The sequence below is a fragment of the Larimichthys crocea genome, chromosome XII (genome assembly GCF_000972845.2).
Source record: "Larimichthys crocea isolate SSNF chromosome XII, L_crocea_2.0, whole genome shotgun sequence".
NCBI classification, from domain to species: Eukaryota; Metazoa; Chordata; class Actinopteri; family Sciaenidae; genus Larimichthys; species Larimichthys crocea.
The window spans coordinates 27218218-27238194 of record NC_040022.1 but is presented as its reverse complement, the minus strand read 5'-3'; the positions used below and the strand labels follow the sequence as shown (position 1 = coordinate 27238194).

General features: G+C 45.1%; 2 protein-coding genes across 3 annotated transcripts; both read left to right on the top strand.

The window, feature by feature from the left end:
* Positions 1-63: 63 nt before the first annotated feature.
* Positions 64-7310, top strand: LOC109142917 (serine/arginine repetitive matrix protein 2). The gene is made up of 6 exons (XM_019278244.2): positions 64-1424; positions 2522-2670; positions 2962-3146; positions 3451-5740; positions 5819-5936; positions 6576-7310. The coding sequence occupies exons 1-6, from the start codon at positions 1152-1154 to the stop codon at positions 6930-6932; spliced, it is 3372 nt and encodes a 1123-aa protein (XP_019133789.2). The 5' UTR covers positions 64-1151; the 3' UTR covers positions 6933-7310.
* Positions 7311-8981: 1671 nt separating this feature from the next.
* triobpb (TRIO and F-actin binding protein b) lies at positions 8982-18838 on the top strand. 2 transcript variants are annotated; one of them, XM_027285582.1, is made up of 13 exons: positions 8982-9226; positions 11237-11293; positions 11637-11705; positions 11810-11899; positions 12094-12203; positions 13051-13492; positions 14083-14335; positions 14636-14744; positions 15725-15884; positions 16179-16280; positions 17041-17127; positions 17535-17729; positions 17816-18838. In XM_027285582.1, exons 1-12 carry the CDS (start codon positions 9221-9223, stop codon positions 17694-17696), a joined length of 1647 nt encoding a protein of 548 aa, XP_027141383.1. In that variant the 5' UTR covers positions 8982-9220; the 3' UTR covers positions 17697-17729; positions 17816-18838. The 2 variants fall into 2 exon arrangements, with proteins under 2 accessions (XP_027141383.1, XP_027141382.1); XM_027285581.1 differs by having other exon boundaries at positions 13051-13495.
* The last annotated feature ends 1139 nt before the right edge of the window (positions 18839-19977 follow it).

The following is a 19977-nucleotide window of genomic DNA, read 5'->3' as shown; positions in this document are numbered from 1 at the left end:
GCTGTTGTCAACATCCTCTCTGGAACATCAGGAAATCAACCCTTAGCTCTGTGTTTCCTCATCGCTTAGTGTTACCTGTGTGTGTGTGTGTGTGTGTGTGTGTGTCTCTTCTATAACCTTATTCCAGAAGCTTATGCCACACTGTCAATGTATGTTAAGCCCCCACCTTGCCTGTGTTTATTTATTTACGTTAACCTGAGCCAGCGTGTGCCAGCTGTCACTACCATGAGCGTTTCATTTCGCTTTCTAAGGCCCATGATATTTAATACAACCCGCTCAATGGAGGAACCAGCAGGCCACTGGCTCCATGTTGGCTCCGGGTGTGCGTCCGCTTCAGGGTCTTCAGGGTGTTAACCAAGAGCCAACATGGCCGTCGCGGATGCTTCAGTTTCAGTCATTGTCGGAGCAGCCAATCGGATTGATTTGCGCGCTTGGCAGCACGGGAGGATAGAGAGCATGGGGAAGAGGAGGCATGTGTCTGATGGGGGGTCTGGTGGGCAGTTTATCCTCGGATCTATTCAAAGTGGAACTGACAGCCGGAGCCTCTCTTGTCAGGTAATGCTTCTCAATATCTATCATCTTTGCATCAAAGCTGCCCTCACAAATATTTTCTACCATTTACATCATCTTGTTTTACACAAGTTCATTCATTACTCGAAGCTGTGCTGCGTGTAAACGCTGTTAGATGACAGCGCATGTGGTTTGTGGTTTTGTAGTAAACCTGCTGTGGGAAGCTTTGACAGTGGATTATGTTTCACTGTCCTAGTGTGATTAGTTATCACCTGTTCAACAGTTCTGCTTTAGATCTTTGCATGAACCATGAAATAAAAGATCCTCTTACGTATTCAGACTGAGCCGCTGCCCTGTGCTTACACCTGTCTGTGGTAATGCTGTGTCACAACCTGACTCGACAGCTTTTATAAGGGATTTGTTCATTCTCCAGAAAAGTGTACTTGTCTTGCTTTTTCAGTGTTTGTGGAAGATGCTCTGCAACTTTTTTTGAAATTATTCTGTATCTGCATGTGTGATTTTGTGCAACATACATTTCTAAAGTCTTTCATTTATTCATCTATACTTGTCATTCTTGTTGTTTCCCAGGTTTCTCTGCAGGATGCGATGATTGAGCAGCAGGTTCCCCCTCCTGACTCACCATGCCCGTCTCCAGCGATGAACCCATCTGCCCCAAGTTCCAGCCCAACATCTTTGACCCCTCCCGCTGCCACGACTGCCTGCGCCAGAGGCACCTGCACGCTGGAGCTGGCGCAGGGGGGAGCGCCGAGGCAGCAGTGCCACAGCAGAAATCCACAGACGAGACTGGAATCGGTGCTAAAATAAACGGGACGGACACTGGGATTGGACCGGACAAGGGAGTGTTTTTAACGCCGATCCCATCCCAGGCGGAGGAAAGAGACACCAGCAGCAAGGTAAGAAAGAAGAGAGGGGAGGGAGGTGAACAGAGTAGCTAGGTAACAGTTGTAGAGATGGGAACAGGAGTAGAATATGTGCTGAGTGATGGGATTAGCTGGACCTGAAGGGGTAGGCAGGAGGGTGAGAGCATTAGAGCTCACAGGTTAAGTCAGCAAGACACTGAGGTTAAGTCAAGGGAAACGAGTGAGGTACTACTAAGGATGCAAAGAGTCTGTTTAAGTCGATCTTCTCTTAAAATAACATCTCACCTGACTCCAAAGTCTAGTTTCTGTGTGTGAAGACATCACAGAGCGTCTTCTAATTTCTCACAGTTCATGAGATTATGTACGAGTCGCTTTCGTGACTGAATTAAGAAAATGTCAGCCACGGAGAATGACAGGTAACAACGAGGAGCAGGGTGGAAGCAATGGCTCTTATTATAAATTAACGAAGCTGGATCACTTACTGCCCTCTTGGGAATCACTTGTAACAGTAGACAGAAGGGTAACGTACAGAAAGGATGAAAATGACTCTCTACAGTATGAAAACTGTGTCAACGCTACTTCTTTCTGTTTGTCCTGCTTCCGTGACTTAACTGCAGTTATGTCCGTGACAGAGATTTGTTTCAGCACATTGACTCGTACCACTAAACTTTCTAATACCTCATCTGTGGTTTTCCTGGAAGTTCTTGGGGACGAGTGCCGATTTCTGACATCTAGAGTCAGCCTTAGATTCCTCATGAGCCAATTTATTTCAGGAGAAGGGTTTATGGCGAGAAAAAAAGTGATGAAATTTTAATGAGGAAAAGCCACGGGGCAGGTCGAGTTTCAGAGGTGTAACCCTAATCGAACGGCAGACTGAACGTGGGTGTGTGTGTTTGTCAGGGAGGACAGAGCTAACCCTCTGCTCAGGGACATGAAGGCAGACAGACAGAGCTAGGGTTCGGGTTATATACGCCCAACAAAAAGCCGTTTCATCTTGACATTTTGGTAAGCATCGCCTGTGAGGGGTGGAGATACAGTCAGTGCCTCTCCCTCTGTGACTTGGAGAGAGATGAGAGGAGTTTTGCTGAGAGGATGTGATTGGCCCGTGTCTTACCTTGTCGTCCTATCAGGAGGATTCTGATGGTGTGTCGGTGGTGAGCAGCTACTGTGATGTCAACGGAGGCCGTCTGGGTTATCAGGAGAGCTCTTTCTGCATCCTGAGCCCCGACTGTGAGCTTTATATCTGTGACGGCGACGACGACGACGACAGCACTGACAGGTAGGTATACTGGATGGTGATAGTGAGAAAGTGGAATTATAGACTTTAATATATAATTTGAATGTGCTGTGGACTAGTTTGTCAGCATCTTTTAAAAACACTGCCAGGTGTAGTCATTGTGGAGCTTACCAGTCCTGCTCACCATGTTCTCTGAACTTGCTAGATTTAACTCTTCTCTCTTCCATCTTTTCGCCTCTTACTTGTCTCCCCTCTTGCCTCCCACACTCCCAATCTCTCACCTTTCCAACCACGTACTCTCGTCATTCTTCTCCCATCTCCTCTTCCACGAAGCTGTCGTGACCAGAGCGACTACCAAGAGTTCAGCAGCTCCGTCAGTGCAGACGACGAATACCTGCCGATCCGTCGCCGTTCGACCAAATTCGACATGACCCGGCTCGACCCTCCGCCCCACCGACCCAACCCTCGGGCTTGGATGGATGAAGACCGGGGCAGAGACAGCTTCAATAGTCGATCAGGTACACGAACCGAAGAGTACTTCCAAATATTGGTTCTGTGCAATGGAGCTATCAGCAAACCTATGACTTAAAGCACTTGACCAATCCATATCCAGTTACAGCCAAAGGTGTTCTTTACTTAGCAATACTGTTTGATGTTACCAGCTGAGGTGTCCCAGAGCAATTATCAGTAATACAATATAGCTCGGTTTGTGTCAGGAAACCTCTGGTAGTTACCAAGTGGTTGAACTTTGATGTGTCTTATTTCAGTTGCTCCTCCTTCTTTCTATTTCGGTCATGCTGTGCGGCTTCCCTTTTCTTTCAGGGTCAAAAGAAGATAGAGAGAAGCGTGAAAGTGGCTACTTCTCGCTGGGGAGGGCAACGGGTTCCCGTTTACTCCATGACAACAACCCTCCCACTCCTTACCGCCATTTTGAGAGAGGACATCCCATCTACAGCAGCAGGAATGTAGAGCCCAAAGACACTGTCCCCTTCAGAAACCCTAATCTAGGTGTTGCCTCTGAAAGGCAGATAACAGAGCCTCTAACTGAGGATCTGCCCATAGAAATCCCACCTCCTGACCCCTATGAAATTGCAGTGGAAGTTGAGGCACAGGTCGGCCCCCGCTCTCCCAGTCCTACTCCTTTTAAGATCGCAGAGTCGTTGGCCTCCACTGGGCGAAAAGGTTTCAACAGTTCATATGGCCGGGGCCAGTCAGGACGTTTTGATTCTTCAAGGCAAGGCTCGGCTCTGCAATCTCGCTCTTCTTCTCCCACACGTGGAAACTTACCGTTCAGGCGCAGTGAGTCCACTGCGTCCCTCAACAGGAATAACTTTGATGGCGGAGGGCGGACTCAGGGGACGGAGCCAGGATCCAGAAGCGCTTTGCAAGGCACACATGGGCGACGTGTTGAGTCAGGAACTCTGCCAAGAAACTTTAAATCATACACTAGTTCTGTCCAATCCCAGCCCAGCACCGTTTCAGATTTTAGGAGTGCCTTGAGAAAATCAGAAGTAAACGGATCTTTGACTGGTCGAGGTCGTGACAGCAGAAGCTCATCTCCCCCAAGGAGGGACTATAACCCTACAGGCCAAACGTCTCTTCGTAAAACTGAAATCACCAGCAGTTCTTCAAATCTACTTGGGCGTGACAGTCGTACTTCGCCTCCATCCAGGAGAACTTCTACCAGTGTGCGTGACAGTCACAGTTCCCCGCCGCCAAGGAGAAATTACACCTCGTCTAGCCAATCCCTCTTGCGTAAATCAGAATCAATTTTGTCTCTAAGCGGACGTAGTCATCATGGACGGTGTGGCTCACCCATAAGAGAAGGCTATGATATTGAAAGCCAGGCTTTATTACGTAACCAAACAGCTAGGAATGGACTAAATGACGAAGAACATGAAAGTCCCACACTGTCTCCATCCAGACGAGATTACGACACAACTCAATCTGTGCTCCGTAAGACTCAATCAAGCCCTGTCGGCGTCAGTCGAGGTCGTGGCGACAGCCGTAGTTCCTCTCCTGGAAGGAGAGGCTATGAAACCCCAACTCAGTATCAGCTTAGGAAAACAGACACTAGTAGTTCTTTACAAGGTCGTAATCGTGATAGTCGTAACTCGTCCCCTTCAAGGAGAAGCTATGACTCTCCTTCTCAGTCTCTGCTACGCAAGTCTGAAGTAAACAGCTCTGTCAGAGGTCGTGATAGCCAAAGTCGAAGCTCGTCCCCTTCGAGGAGAAGCTATGAAGGTCCTTCTCAGTCACTGCTGCGCAAGTCTGAAGTAAACAGCTCTGTCAGAGGTCGTGATAGCCAAAGTCAAAGCTCATCCCCTTCGAGGAGAAGCTATGAAGGTCCTTCTCAGTCTCTGCTACGCAAGTCTGAAGTAAACAGCTCTGTCAGAGGTTGTGATAGCTACAGTTCGTTGCCTTCGAGGAAAAGCTATGACGCTCCTGAACAGCGCACATTGCGGAGAACAGAAACTAACACCTCCCTTAACAGCAAGAATCACAACAGCCGCAACTCCAGCTCTTCTCCCACTATACAAGGCAACAATGATCCACCGGGCTACTCAATCCTCAGGACTGCCACTAATGGGGACTCCAGCCGTTCCTTTCAAAGAAAAAACACGTACCACGACTCCAAACCTGACTACAATAACTCACCAACCTCTTGCCGAGAATCGACTCATTCTCAACGCGGTTCCTCGTTATCTCGTCCTTCTTCGCCCCCTAGACCGGCCACAATCGGCAGCAGAACAGCTTTCGCCACCTTGGAAACACCCAGGAGCCATGGAAGTATCAGATCTGGGGTTGGTAGACATGGTCGTGAGGACCGCTGCCCATCCCCTAGTGACAAGAGATCCTCCCGCCATGCAAAGAGCCCTTCTCCTCCACCCCAGATTCAATTGCGCAGGCACACCTCCTCCCAGAGCTCCGTGGAGTCCTCAGAGTCGGGCCCACCGTTGTCGGGTTCCACGGGGCGGAACAAGGAGGAGTATGCCATGATAGCAGACGTGCCGAAGGTCAAAATAATCCATCAGAAAGACGAGGTGGGCTACATGGGGCGGCCTCAGAACCAGCAGCCCTCGCGGAGGCAGGAACTCTTTAAACCAGCCAGGTCAGACACATATTATTATATTGTGCAATAAGCTACCTACACGTATTTTCATACTGACATCCTGTTCTGCTGTTTCAGCCACTCCCTGAGCAAGCATCCCTCCAGAGAGAGGCTCGATACAGGGGACACAGAGAGAGACTGGAACTACGGTGGCAGTGGGTATCTATCTCGAGCTCACTCCTCCACCTCACTGCAGGTAGGCTGGTTAAAGGATGAAAAAGCTCATTTTTAAGATGCGCTTGTTGATTTTACTGTTCATTACAAATGTGCCCAGTCCACATGGACTTACAAGACACTACACACATAACTAAGAAAGACAATAAACAATTATAAGAACAATCCAGAAAACAAACGAGGCACAGATTGTCCTTTAAGCACACCAAACATAAAGAGACCTCTTCCGTTGTCGGTAGGCATTCAACACAAACTGAGCAAAGTGAAACACCTCATCTGAAAACAGTCTGCATTAGAAAATAAATCAGGACACTCCGCTGGCATCTAATATTGTGATATATTGGACAATAGAACAAAGAGTGCCCCAAACATTACTGGACGAATATATCATTTAGCAAAACTGGTAATGTCCAAGATTTCAAAGCATAGAGAGACAAAACAGTGTTAAATGGGGGCTGGGAATTGAGTGTTAAAACCTTGCAGTGGTATGTGCACAATATAATCCATTGCAGTGGGATTGCAGCTTGTTTGTGTGTTAATTCTTAACCACGTCGTCCCCCATACCGTACGCCAGTCTGCGGATGTGAAACTCTGGAGGTTTCTATGTTTGCTCAGACCCGGACATTGATTATCTCCATAACTACAAGCTGTTCCTTTCCAGAGGTCTGGCAGTCCTTCAGCAGATGAGGGCAGTTCTTGGAAAGGTAATCACCACAGAACAGAACAAATGCAGGTATGTGACACAGTGTGTGTTTACAGTACATGTGTGCACGCTCACTATATGTATCCACGTGGAAACAACCTCTGTCTCGCTGTGCCATATGGAGGCAGAAGCTACAGCTGTTTTTCCTGTTATCACAAACATAATAAACCCTGTAGTACACATGGTTCAATACAAGTTTATTGGCCTATTTCAATATCTTCCCGTTACATATTTACTAGACATGCTGGCAGCGTGTCCAGTGTTCACACAGATCTTGTCTATAATAGAAAGTCTTTTATGTACTTGGCACCCTAACCTGTCGTATCTACAGTATCTCTGGGTCTTTTAACGGCTCGTTGTTGCTGTGTGTGTGTGTGTGTGTGTGTGTGTGTGTGCGTGTCTATAGACTTCACCTACAGCCTACAGGCATTTCATAAGACTGACTGAGCTTTGTCGATTGTGGTCTGCTGGGGCATGTGTTGAAATTCCTGAACTGAAACCAATAGCTACCAAGAGAGGGATTTTGGAGGGGAGGAGGGTGAGGTGAAGGTGGGAGGGGTGCCGCTGTGTTTGCAAGCTTAAAATATTTCCAGTGAAGAAAATATCGTAAATACCTTATCGTGAAATATTTCGTCCTTCTTCTTAATAGGAGAAAACATGAGCGACGTGTAGCATTGGATTTATAGATTTAATATCAAGAAGAAAAAAGGAAAATGGGGCGACTAGAGTTCTGACATTGCCTGAAGACTGACAGTTTTTAATTTTAATCAACCTTAAACGTAAAATCTACAGTACTAATATCCTAATTACTGTAATATTAGAAAAGGTTGTACCACATTTATTGTATACACTGTAATATGTTATGGTCTTTTACTGTCGTGGCAGTTTTTCCACCACAAAATCTACAGACATTAAAAAAACACCTGCAGCTGTGGTTGCCAGAATTTTACCATAATAAATACGATACAACCTTTTCTAATATTACGGTAATAGTATCATATTAGTCCTGTTGATTTCACATTTAGGGTTGACATTTTATTCCATATTTTAAAATGAAAATGACAAACTGCCAAACCATGACAGGAAAAGATCGAAAAAGATGCCATGAAGTATGACTTTCAAAACATTTACTTAAATGCCATTTTAAGGGTATTTATACAGAATAAAGTAGTATTTTATAATAGACACAGTAATATTTCATGGTATATTTTATTTTACTGTCATGGCAGTTTTTCACTGTAAATTCTACAGACCTTTGTCTGTAGCTGAACAGGGTCGACTGTATTTTAACATCTGTCATGTGATGGCGATACTTTATTTTCTAGTGGGTGGTAGCCGTTGTAAAAAGTTTTAGAAACACAGGCTTAAAGGTCCAGTGTGTAGAAGTTCGGCTGCATCTAGTCTAGACTAATCGCTGCATTGCAATCCCCTCACATCACCCTCACCTTACTAGTGTAAAAGGGAGAAACAAACACTTTAAGGGCCCTGTCTAGAGTCAGTATTTAGTTTAGTCTGTAGAAACACGGTGTTTCAATATGGCGGGCCAGTGTTGGGTGTAGTTACTTTGGAAAGTAGTTAATTAGGTTACAACGTTACCATCAGTTAAAAGTAATCTGTTACGTTACAGTGTTACCTATGCCTCTCCACAGTACTGTCTGACAAAAAGCAGGCTGCAGTTGGAATTTTTCTTTCCTTAACCGGATTACTTTTTTTTTTTAAATAACGAAGTTACTAATTACTTAACGCACGAAACTAACGCGTTACGTTACACGAAAAAAGTAATTAGAGTACTCTAATGCGTTACTTTGTAATGTGTTACTCACAACACTGATAGCGGCCTCCATTAAAGAGGACCAACTCCCACCGGAGATATAAAAGTAACAAAGTAACAAAAATAAAAAATATTCTTATGCCATGCATGAAAACATAGTTATGAATATTATATTCCATGTGTGCTTTTATTCTGAAAATCTCACACACTGCACCTTTAAGTCTTTTTTCTTTGTAATAGATTTTAAGGAGGTTCGGTGCCCAAAAAAAATGAGGGAGTGAGACCTCAGACAGTCATGTATGTTATGATAACTCGCTCTAGTTGGAATTAATCCGAGTTATATCCGTCCTCATGTTACCGGGGGACCCCTCTGGACCCCCACCTACCTTACCTTACCTTACCTTACCACCCTCGGCCCCCCAGCCCTGCGGAGCTCCCTCCCCGGTCCCCGGTGTGTGGGTTTCGGTGCCAGCAGCAGCAGCAGAGGCAGCAGCCTCGTGTGGTTAGCTTGTTTTCTTTTAACGAATCTTCGCGGATCCGCCCAGGAAGTGTCTGAAACAGAGACACACACAGAGACTCGAACAGAGACTCAGGAGTTTGTCGTTTGTCGTTTGAGACCCACAGAAAAACAAAAAGTTATTACTTCTTTTAAAAAACCGTTTTGTCGGTTTTCTCCGTGTTTTTATCGCTTTTTCTGTCGGTTGGTCGCTATGGAACGTTGGCGGTTGGCGCGGCTTCATCTTCTTTAACGTCTTTTTCTTTAACGGTTTAAAACATTTCTTGTCTTTTTTTTTGTGTGTTTTTATTTGAACTCTCACTGGATCCTGTCACCATGACGGTAAGTTACACACTTTTTTTTTTAAAGTTTAAAGTTTGTTGTGTCACTCCTTCCTTCCTCAGTGTACATTCACATACATTAAATCAGCTTTAAGTAAAAAAAAAAGCTAACAGCAGCTAATTTTGTAGTCCATGCTAAATGGGTAAAAAACTACAACTTGCTGTTAGCTTAAAACTCAAACTATTCCCTTCTAAAATTGTTGTTTTTATTGCATATTAATGTACCCAGCTGTTATTTCTTCTTTAAAAAATATGTTTGAGACTTGTTTCCAGGTGTTGTGTAGCTCCACCTGTGTTGTTTACAGTAGCTTGTCCCTGTGTGTGTGTGTGTGTGTGTTTTCACAGCCAGGTGTGAACACATGTTACCTGTTTGCACGCAGATGTTTCATTATGAAATATACTGCAAAACCAGGAGCTGTCATCACATCCTAACCCGTTTTAAATGAATCTCACATGTTTGTTTACATGCCTCTACTGCATGTTTGAGGATCAATAAAGTATCTGTCTATCTAAAAGACATCAGACAGTGCTCCTTTATTTAAGCCGGAGCCGGTGACAGTGGACATTGTGTGTGTCGCTGACACATCAGTGACCTTTAAAGCAAGGTCACTGATCTCAGAGCACATCACTGTATCGCTGCCCACCTCCTGTGGCCGCTCCCTGACCTCCCTCACGGGCATGTATGGACGAGACGGCATTAATTTATGATGAGGTTTGACACATCGTATCTAGCCTGCACACTAATGTTGAGGTGAGGACACTCACTGGTGATTAATCCACCGAAAAATCGCTTTAATTTGATAAGATCGGCCTCTTAAACATGTGTCCTCTTGTATTCTAGCCGGAAACCTGATGATACAGTCATTATATGTATAGTCCCAGGTGTTTTCTAATTATTTGTAACTTCAGTAATCCACTCATTCCCTTTTTACACACGCTATTGACAATGACTAGACCTTGAAATTTGTAGGATTAAAGAAGATCAGTGGCATAGATTAACTGGCTCATACAGAGAAAAACTGGGTGGTACTTGTGGCTTACATGAACATAACCGAAGCCAGGAAGGGAGTATAAATACAGAAAAAAAAGGGGGGGGTGGTTAGAGATGACAGAAGAGACAGGCAGAGTACAAACAGAGAGAGGGAGCAGAACACAGATGAAGATGTAGAGAGAGAGAGAGAGGGAGGAGAATCAAAGGAACAATACGTAGCTGCAGAAGTGATGAGAGCGAGAGAGAGGAATGCAAATGTTAGTGAAAGAGAGAGAGAGATAAGCAAAGGGAGGAATGCAAGCTGGAAAAAGTTGCCTAACTTCAATCTGGGATCACCGCATCTTGAGATGTCATCGTGTCAAAATGCAAAGACAGGCCTGTTCCTGGAAGTCTCTACTGTCGAGCAGCTGAAGCGTGTTTTTAAATCCGGAGCGAGAAACACGCCAAAATATGTAACAACCGAAAGGTCACCGCAGATTTCCACATCTTTTCTCCCATTGCTCCACTTCCTAATATCACCGTCCGTCCGTCTGTCGTCTTGCGTCATCATCGTTTTTACAGACGTGCTCGTTGCTTCTTGTAATATTTCACACCTCATATTTTCCTGTGTTTGCTTCTGCAGTGCAACAGAGCGGCACGCTGTTTCCTCCAAACACGTCTTAGAGTTAAAAATCATGTGTCAGTGCGTATAAATACAAATATAAACGTATACTGGTACCAGTACCTGACTTTACCGGTTTGGACGTGCATTTTAAGAACTGGTTCATGTCCTTTGTGGCTGAATAAACCTGCAGCATAATATCTGCTGTGTGCATGACAGAATAAACCTGTGGCAGGGTCAGTTGCTGCTGGTTTCTTGTACACAGATCTAATTATATTTAGTACGCCGCACCCTTTGATAGGTTTCACAGCGCTCTTTGTCCTGAAGTTTCAGCATTTGTTGCATTTGTCTTTTATTTGAGACTTCCTTCAGGTTTCATATTTGTAACGAACGCTCTGTGCTCTCTCTCTGCCTCACAGCCCGACCTCCTCAACTTCAAAAAGGGATGGATGTCCAAACTGGACGAGAGCGGAGAGGTAAGCGATGTCGCACAGAAGTCTTTCTCCTCTTCCTCCTCCTCCTCTTCCTCATCCCTCCATCCCTCCTTCCTAATGAGAAAGGACATGTGTAAGGCGATAGCGGCAGATCATCCTCGTTATCGCAGTAATAGCTTCATGGCTTCAGGCACAACAGGTGTCTCCTCTCTTTGAATGATATGCTTGAGCGAATGAGCTTCTCGCTTCACACTCCAGGTCCGCTGGCCTTTCTTGTGTCGCCGTGGCGTTTCAGAGCGTGCTAACTCTGAAGCTGGAGCAATAATAACATGTTATTTTGTCATATCTGAACCCAGGAGTCGCTGAGTTGTTGTGTTTCTTTCAGTGGAAGAAGCATTGGTTTGTTTTGACGGATGCTGGGTTGAAGTACTACAGAGACTCGAGCGCAGAGGAGGTATATTTATGTTTAGTTCATCATTCAAATCATAAAACACTTCAAGCAGAAACAAACGTGGCGCAGGATGAGAAATGTGTCCCGTCGCTGTGTTTTCTGTGTAGAAAGACGACTTGGACGGAGAGATTGACCTAAAATCCTGCGTGAAAGTGTCCGAGTTTGACGTGGAGAAGAACTACGGCTTTCAGATCCAGGTGAGTATTTCTGCCGTCCCTTATCAGCATCAACCACACCCGCTCTCAAATTCTGCAGCACGTTTTCTTTTTTGTTATCGCGACTCACATCTCTGCCAGTATCTCTTCCACTTCTCTCACTCTTTCCTTTTTTATCGTTTCCATCTCATCCCAGTTCTGTCACATCTTTGTGTTTTTCTCTTTTGTCCCCGCAGACACGGGAAGCCGCGTTCACGCTGTCTGCCATGACGGCCGGGATCAGGCGGAACTGGATAGAAGTTTTAAAGAAGAGCGTCCGGCCCAGCAGCTCTCCCGACCTCACACAGTAACTGACGGTTTAATTGTTGAATATAAACCGTTTTCAAGTTACAGCACGCTCTTACAGGGGAACATAAGCAGCTGTTCTTGTTTAACTGATGAATTTTGATCATGTATCATGTACTAATTAACATTTTCTTGTCCCACCTTGATGAAATCAAGAAATTAGTTTGTTTTCCTAAAAAGTTTCGACATTAGTTACCCTAAAGTCTTTTATTTTGTCGTGCAGCGTGGAGGGAGGAGTGTCATTAAGAGTGAAACTGTTGCCCAAAGATGTTTTTAACATCTCCACCTTGAACGAAACAGTTTAAATGCAGGGTTTTAAGAGGGCACCTGACAGAGAATCAAAAGACCTTCACAAATAGCAGCTATTTGGACATTTAGAAAAGCTTTGGGGACGAGCGTCATAACTGCAATTTCAACTTCCTGCCCTAAAAAGCAGCTTTTATGTTTCTTTCTATGAGTTGTTTTTTCTCTGGCACTCATGTGTTTTTAGGACTGGTTGTCTCAGCCTCCTTAAAGTGCTCATTTCAGGTCTCGCTGCAGCTGAGCCTTGGCTAAATACAGGCCGATAAGAAGCTCTTGTTACTCACATGCACCAGCAGCTTTGCCCTCCGAAGAGTTTCACTCGCTGTGTGCTTTGGCTGTTAGATGAATCAAAGTTTCATTGATTGCTCAGAGGGTCAGTGTATGTTCTGTTTTCATAATGACTCAGCACCAGCTGTGCCTTGAGTGTTCAGGCTTTGTGTACTTTAGATTTACTCGATGAATTTGGGATTGATCGATTACTTCTTTATTTGATTGAATCGGACTTTCACCCCTTGATTCATTGATCTGTCTGTAATTCTTTTTAGATTACCCGACAGCAGCAGTGACAAAGAAAATTCCCATTCTCGCTTCCCGCTGTCTTCCCGTCGCCCGTCGTCGCGTCACGCCGACGTTCATTCAGAAGTCCCGGCTTCCGCCCCTCCTACTCATCGTAGGTTCGACTATGTCGAGCTGTCTCCCGTCCCCGCCTCATCCGGCCCTCTCCCGGCCAGTCAGAGAGAAGCGGCGGAGGGGCAAGGTAGGGAGCACAGCCAATGGCAGGAGGAGAGGAACACGACCAGCCAGTGGGAGGCCGTGCTGTCCAGGAAGGGCAGCGGCGTGGGATCGAACCAAAGGCTGCGCACGGAGGACGAAATCGAGAGGAAGTGGGCCGAGTTCGAGCGCATGCCGTTGAAGGAGATGAGCTCCTTGCCACCGATGGGGTCGAGGCCTTCTGGCCAGTCAGCCAATGAGGCGCTGCAGAGGGAGGTAGTGCGTGAAAAAGTTTTTTTCCAATTTGCAAATTAAATCAAATGCAAATTAACTCTTCATCTGTCCGGATGAAGTAAACATTTCTGCCTGTTAACACTCGAGTCACTATTTTTCCGGCTTGCCTCTGCGCTTCAGCAGCGTTTGTCATCGAAAACGTGCAGTGGAAAATGAAGAATACGGAAATCGATGTGAGAAACGCTGCTGAAACTCCTGCCTGTTCTGCTTCTGTGTGTTGTGTCGTGGTTTGAACTGTCAAACTCTTGATAAACAGGACATGAAGAGGAGCCGATATGCAGATTTAAAAGGTCAAAATTCAATTAAAACATCAAATCCAGGAGGTGCACAAGGCCCAGTGGTCTGTGTTTAGGAAAACGAGGGCTTTGCCTCTGATCCTGTGCAGATCACATGCTGGCAGTTTATTCTGTTTACAAGTCAGTGAGTATGAATAAAGTGAAGGTTAAGTTGGCGTCCTGCTTCTTCATCTCCTGCTCTGCTTATTGTGATGATCACATATTTAACTAATAGGCTTCTGTCCACCAGCCGCTGTCGCTCAGTGGGCTTTACCTCCGTCTTCGTCTCTTTCTCAGGTGGCGTCACTGAGGCAACAGCTGGAGCAACTACAAGGTGGGAGAGGAGGCGGAGGAGGAGGAGTAGGGCGAGGAGGAGGCGTGAGGGGCAGCTGCGGGCCCGAGGCCCCCTGCAGCCGCAGCCTGGGAGCCATGGAGCGCGCTCACCGACAGGCGCTGGAGGAGCTGCAGAGGCAGCACGAGCGCCAGATCAAGGAGCTGGAGACGGAGAAGGACAGGCTGCTGCTGGAGGAGACGCAGGACACCAAACGAGGTGAGCAGAGCGAGCGGGCGGGGTGGGAAAGAAAGCATGAAGGGAGCTTATGTTTCACTGAGTTATGTAGAAATATTGCAGCGGTAAATCGAGAGGATCATATGTGATAGAGGTCAAAGGTCAAATAGAGTTCACTGTTTCACATTATGTAGATTAGGGAGAGGTTGTTTTTCTTGTGAATAATGCGAGGACTTCTTTTTTTCTTGTGCTGATACCAGCCTTGGGCGAGATCACGTAGATGACGTGTCACCCTGTGTATGTGTGTGTGTGTGTGTGTGTGTGTGTGTTTTTGTGTTTCAGTGATGGAGGCTTTGAAGAAGAAACACAAAGAGGAGTTGGAGAGGGAGGTGGAGAAAGTCAAGAGGCTGGGCAGCGGGATCGATGCGCGGACTCTGCGAGAGCAACAACAGTAAGTCGCTTCGGACGCGTCGCCGCGGCAGAGACGTGCACTTGCACCCAGATATACGGGTAAACAGGAAACTGGCACCGCAGTCTGTCAGCGCGAGTCCTTAACATTACTAACACCACCTGTTTCTGAGAGTTACACCATCTTCTAATAAAATATGTTGCAAACTGTGTTGCATTCAGATCTGCAGGAACATAACAGAGTTTGTGCTTCTCTTCCACTCGCGTTGCCTTGAAAATAAATTGCTGGTTGTAGCCTGGCCCTCGGCCTTAGTCAGTCAGTCAGTCAGCGCAGGCCAACATTGGTAATTTATGTGAATAGCTCTCTTGTGCTTTTAAGTGGAAGCTTGTTTTTTTCAGTGAAATAAAAAGGCCGAATCTGCAGACTCCACAACAATCCAGGCTTCCTCGTCTAACTAAGGCCATTACCGCAGTGGCCACTGGGTCCTGTTAGGCACTTAAGGAATGCAGAAGAATTTGGTCATGGATTAGTTTTCCTTTTGTGAGCTTCGCGGGGCCTTTTGACACAACGCCGTCTCAGTGGCTGCTACTGGAACCTGCATTTTAGAGCTTATCTGTGCTGCCTACTCTGCGCTTTTTCAGCTCGTCGCACGGCTTCCTTATTTTTGTGGTTATTGGTCATGAGTAGTAAAGATGCTTTCAAACCACAGTAGGAAATACTTTCCTCATGAAAACGGAAAAAAGAAAACACCCTGGTGCATTTTTCACAGCATGTCGCTGTTATTAAACGTAATCAATACTATATAATAACACTTTACTCTAAAGGTCTTCAGAATGAAGGAGCTGCCGCTTAATAGGAGGATTTCTTTTAGATTAGCTTGTTGTTTGTTGTTTCTGTGAGTTTTTCTGCTCTTACAGTAAAAAAAGAAAGCCGATAACGTCACAGACAGTCCGTCATGATGTTTAACCTGCAGCATTTCAGCAGGACCGGCAGTTTCACATGCTAACTATCCATCTCTGCAGGGCAGAGAGTCAGGCCTTTCAGCGAGAGCTGGCCGGACTGTCTGAGCGCTACTCCCAGAAGTGCCTCGAGCTAAACCGAGCCGAGCAGAACAGCGCTGAGAGGGAGAGGGAGATCAGCCGCAAGGAGAGAGACATGGAGCAGCTGAGGAAAGAGAACCAGGTGAGTCAGCATCCTCGATGCTACACGGACAGGCGTAAATCTGAAATATAGCATGGCATCTTTATAGACTGTGTCATTAAAGTTAGTGTGACACGTCACTCTGACCATCATAGGAAAGTTTGATGCAGTAAGAGAGGTGAAAGCAGTGTCTGTCACTTTGTACTATCTGAGCTCTCGCTGCGACCCCTTTTATGCTTCAGTAAAGAATGACGTGTAAGCGTGGAGTCCGCAGTCTGATGTTTGCAAACCCATAAATCCATAAATAAATGACCAGAAATGTTTTTTCCTCTGCAGGACCTAAAGGCCCGTTTGAAGGAGGAGATCAGCCGTATGCGATCCACCATCACAGACCAGAGCTCAGAGGACAACAAAGACAGGACGCCCTGTGAACTGGAGGTAACGTCTTTCGTACTGTGTACACGAAACTGAAAGTGGATGAAGGGGAAGTCAGCGTGAGCCGCATCCATCAGATATGCAAAGAGTGAGAATGTGACCCGCTGCAAAACAGCTGTTTGCTGCAACAACAGTAACTGTGGTCGAATCTAAATCTAATCTAAATGAATCTAAACTTTACTTTCTCTATAGAATAGATGTGTGTGGACTGTTCGCCATAACGCCTGTGGACTATCCAGTATTAAAAGAGACATCTTTACTGCAAAAGCACATTGATTTTAAAGACTTCGAATGTAATTCTTCTCAAACTTTGGCAAATTAAACCAATAGTGGAGTGAACTAAGCAGCTTAAGAAACTCTGCAAACGCTCAGTTTCAGTTAGCCAAAGTCACGGTAAATGTGAGAAGAGGAAGTTGCATCATGCAGACGTGTGAAGGATGACTTGCAGTGTTTGCATAAAAGTCCCCGGCCTCTAAAGAAACAAACGTTGCACTATATTTCAACTCTCTCTGGCTGCCGAGCTGCTGTCGTGGTTTTCAGTTTCACGGTAAACACTGAGCAGCGATTGGCCAGAAGCCCGGGTCGTATATTATGTAAATGACAGAGGACAGCCGCTGTTTTTGTCATAAATCACCAGAACACAATTACTGAGCATTTTTGGTGGACTCGAGTGATAATTATCATGATTTATGAGAATAAAAGAGATGTTTTCTTTTTGGCAGCAAAGGACGACCGCACTGTTGTTGTGTTGTTTTTCTCTCAGGTTCTTCTCAGGGTGAAAGAAAACGAGATCGAGTACTTACACAAGGAGATCAGCTGTCTACGGAACGAACTGCAGTTTCTTAACGCGGTACATATATATATACACATATATATGTGTGTGTGTGTTTGTCTAAAGTGTGTGTATTTCTGTTGTTTTTCCTGGATGAATAACGGGGAATGTTAATCCTCATATCCTTGAACAAAGTCTTTGTTAATAGTCTTAAAGACTGGAAGCTCTCAGGCAACGCAGCGCAACAAAATTTCCAAGATTTTCTGGCTTGTGCTGAGAACCGTAAAACCGTGAACACAAAGTTCATTCAAAAATAGTCCCCATGAGTCTGTATAGTCGGCTTAGGTGGTCAGAAAACCCCTTAAAGTTCAGCACTGCAAGAATGCTCTGTTATTATTATTATTTGTTATTTGGTGCTGCCCCTCCAACGTAAAGTAAGAGGTAAGGTGTCGCACTCAGCCTGTCTTGTGCTCTTTGCCCCGCAGGAGAAACGTCTGGCCTGCGAACGATACACGGAGATTCGGGAGGAGCTGAGCGGGATTAAAGGCCGGAGCGAGCGAGAGATCCAGAGTCTGAAGGAGCACCTGAGGTTGGCCATGGCTGCTCTGCAGGAGGGGCAGAAGCTGGGAAACAGCCTGGACCACTGAGAGTCTGCTGCTGGGTACCAGACACAGTGAAAGGTGTGGACTTCTTCAAAACCAAGAAGACACCGTCTCTATGGTGATTTCTTAAGGAGAAGCTCATTTGTTGTGTGTCTTTTTTGCAGGTGTGACTGAATCAAAGACGTACACGGAGGAGCAGAGGAGACGACTGTTGGACTTGTACAGTTCTGGCTGTGTGGGGACCATGTTAGTGCCTTAGTTTTCAATCATTCTGCCAATGAGCAGCATAGAGTAGCTATTAGCTGGTTTCATTACACTGGGCCACACGTGATATATAAATAAAACTGCACTTTTCATTTTTTTTACTATAGCTTTCGCTTGCTTTTAGCGCGAGCATGTATGAGTGCGCATTTGGTCTGAAAACTGGAATATTTGTTGAGTGACGTCTTTTTTTTTCTTTTTTTTTAATCAGGTAGTGAAGAGTTCATAGAGTGAAGAGTTCATACTGTATCTGCTTCTTTTTTCTTTTTGTCGTTGGATAACTTTCTCATTGCCTCCGTCTTCTGCCCGACACAGCACAGTTACAGCTACTGTCATCTCCGTTTTCTATGTTGTACAGCTTTCGAGTCATGTTTACTCTGTGAAAATAGCACATGTTTCTTTAGAAATGGGAGCTTGTCATTTGCTGTAATTATATGTTGTTGTTTTTTTACCTGGAACCAAGTGTGCTTATTGTGAATATGAAATTCTGTTAGAAATATATCGGGGTGAACAGGACAAGACGGCAAACGTTTCTATTTCCCGACAGGCTGAATTAGAAGTTGATCTGTGATTGAGGCTCAACTTTCTTTGGGGATGCTTGTTAAGCTGCTGAATGAATGTTGTCCCACATCACACATGTCTTTATTATTATTATTTTTTACTGAGAAGCAGGAACTCTCAAGCTTCCCGTCGCCCCCACCCCCTGATCATTATCGGCATTTAAGTGCCACCACCACGGCAGAACGACAGGTGTTGCATCGATGAGCCAATTTTTTTTTTTATTGACAGTATGAATTGTGATAAAATGACTTATCTACCTGCCTTTTGAAAAATATTTTCATATTTAATGTACTGTAGAACCTGTATCATCTTTGTAAATTATACACAATTTTTGCAATCAATAAAATAAATTCTACAGAAACACATTTATTGTCAGTGATGCTGTATTTCTTCATCTGCAGACTGGAAGCACACTCATATCTGTTTTTTCCTGTATTGCCAGGACGATCCAGACAAAGATGATTCACTGCAGTTTCATAAATCTAGAAAATACAGTATGATGTAATGCAGTGTAACACTCATTTATATTTTTAAAAATGTTAGTAACACCTCAAAGTCTGATGAAGTTCAGGACAACAGTAATTACTCTGGAGCAGAATGTCTCCGTAACATTGACAACAACAATGAAATGTGTTAAGTTTGGTTGTGTGTTTATTGGATTTAGTGGCATCTAGTGCTGTAGTTGCAGCCCCCTCCACTCACTCTTCCAGTGTCTTCCAAAGCGTGAAGTATAAAAACTATAGCTGGCTGTGAAACATGCGGAAAAAATGCGAATTAGCCCTTCCTTCAGCCAGGGTTTGGTTTGTCCACCTACTGTAGAAACATGGCAGACTCCATGGAGGAGGACCTGCAACGTTTGTAGATCAGTGACAGTATTAAAGACAACCAGCGTATGCGTGACGTCACCCACAGGTTTCTGAAGAAATATGCAGCGCTGGGTTCCCGTCCTGTTGATAGTACTACTTTAAAAATTGGCAGAGATGTGGATCATCGGTGGACCTGAGATTGGCTGAATGATACCTGTCAATCAAAGCGTCCACGCTCTTAATCCTGCATAACTTTAAGCCTTAATATAATGTGAACAGGTGAGTATATAAATTCACCCTCAGTACAGTTGTCATGAACGGGGAAATTAGCTACAGAGACCAAAACATTGACATTTGAACATGGGGACTTATGGAGACTGACTCACTTCTGGAGCCAGCCTCAAGTGGACGAGAAGAGGAACTAATTATTCTGTTCATGGATCGTGGCTGCTGCACGACGTCCACTACATTTTATTATTACTGTCATTATTGCTGCCATATCTCCATTACAGTTTATAGTTAGTTGATGATTTGCTGCTGCTGTGCATCTGTGTCTCTCTATCTCTATCACAGGTTCCACTGCTACTGTAATCATTTTATCATTTATTGTAATTGTACAATATGTTTGTGTTGATTTCCCGTCCGTCCTGAGAGAGGGATCCCTCCTCTGTGGCTCTTCCTGAGGTTTCTTCCACCTT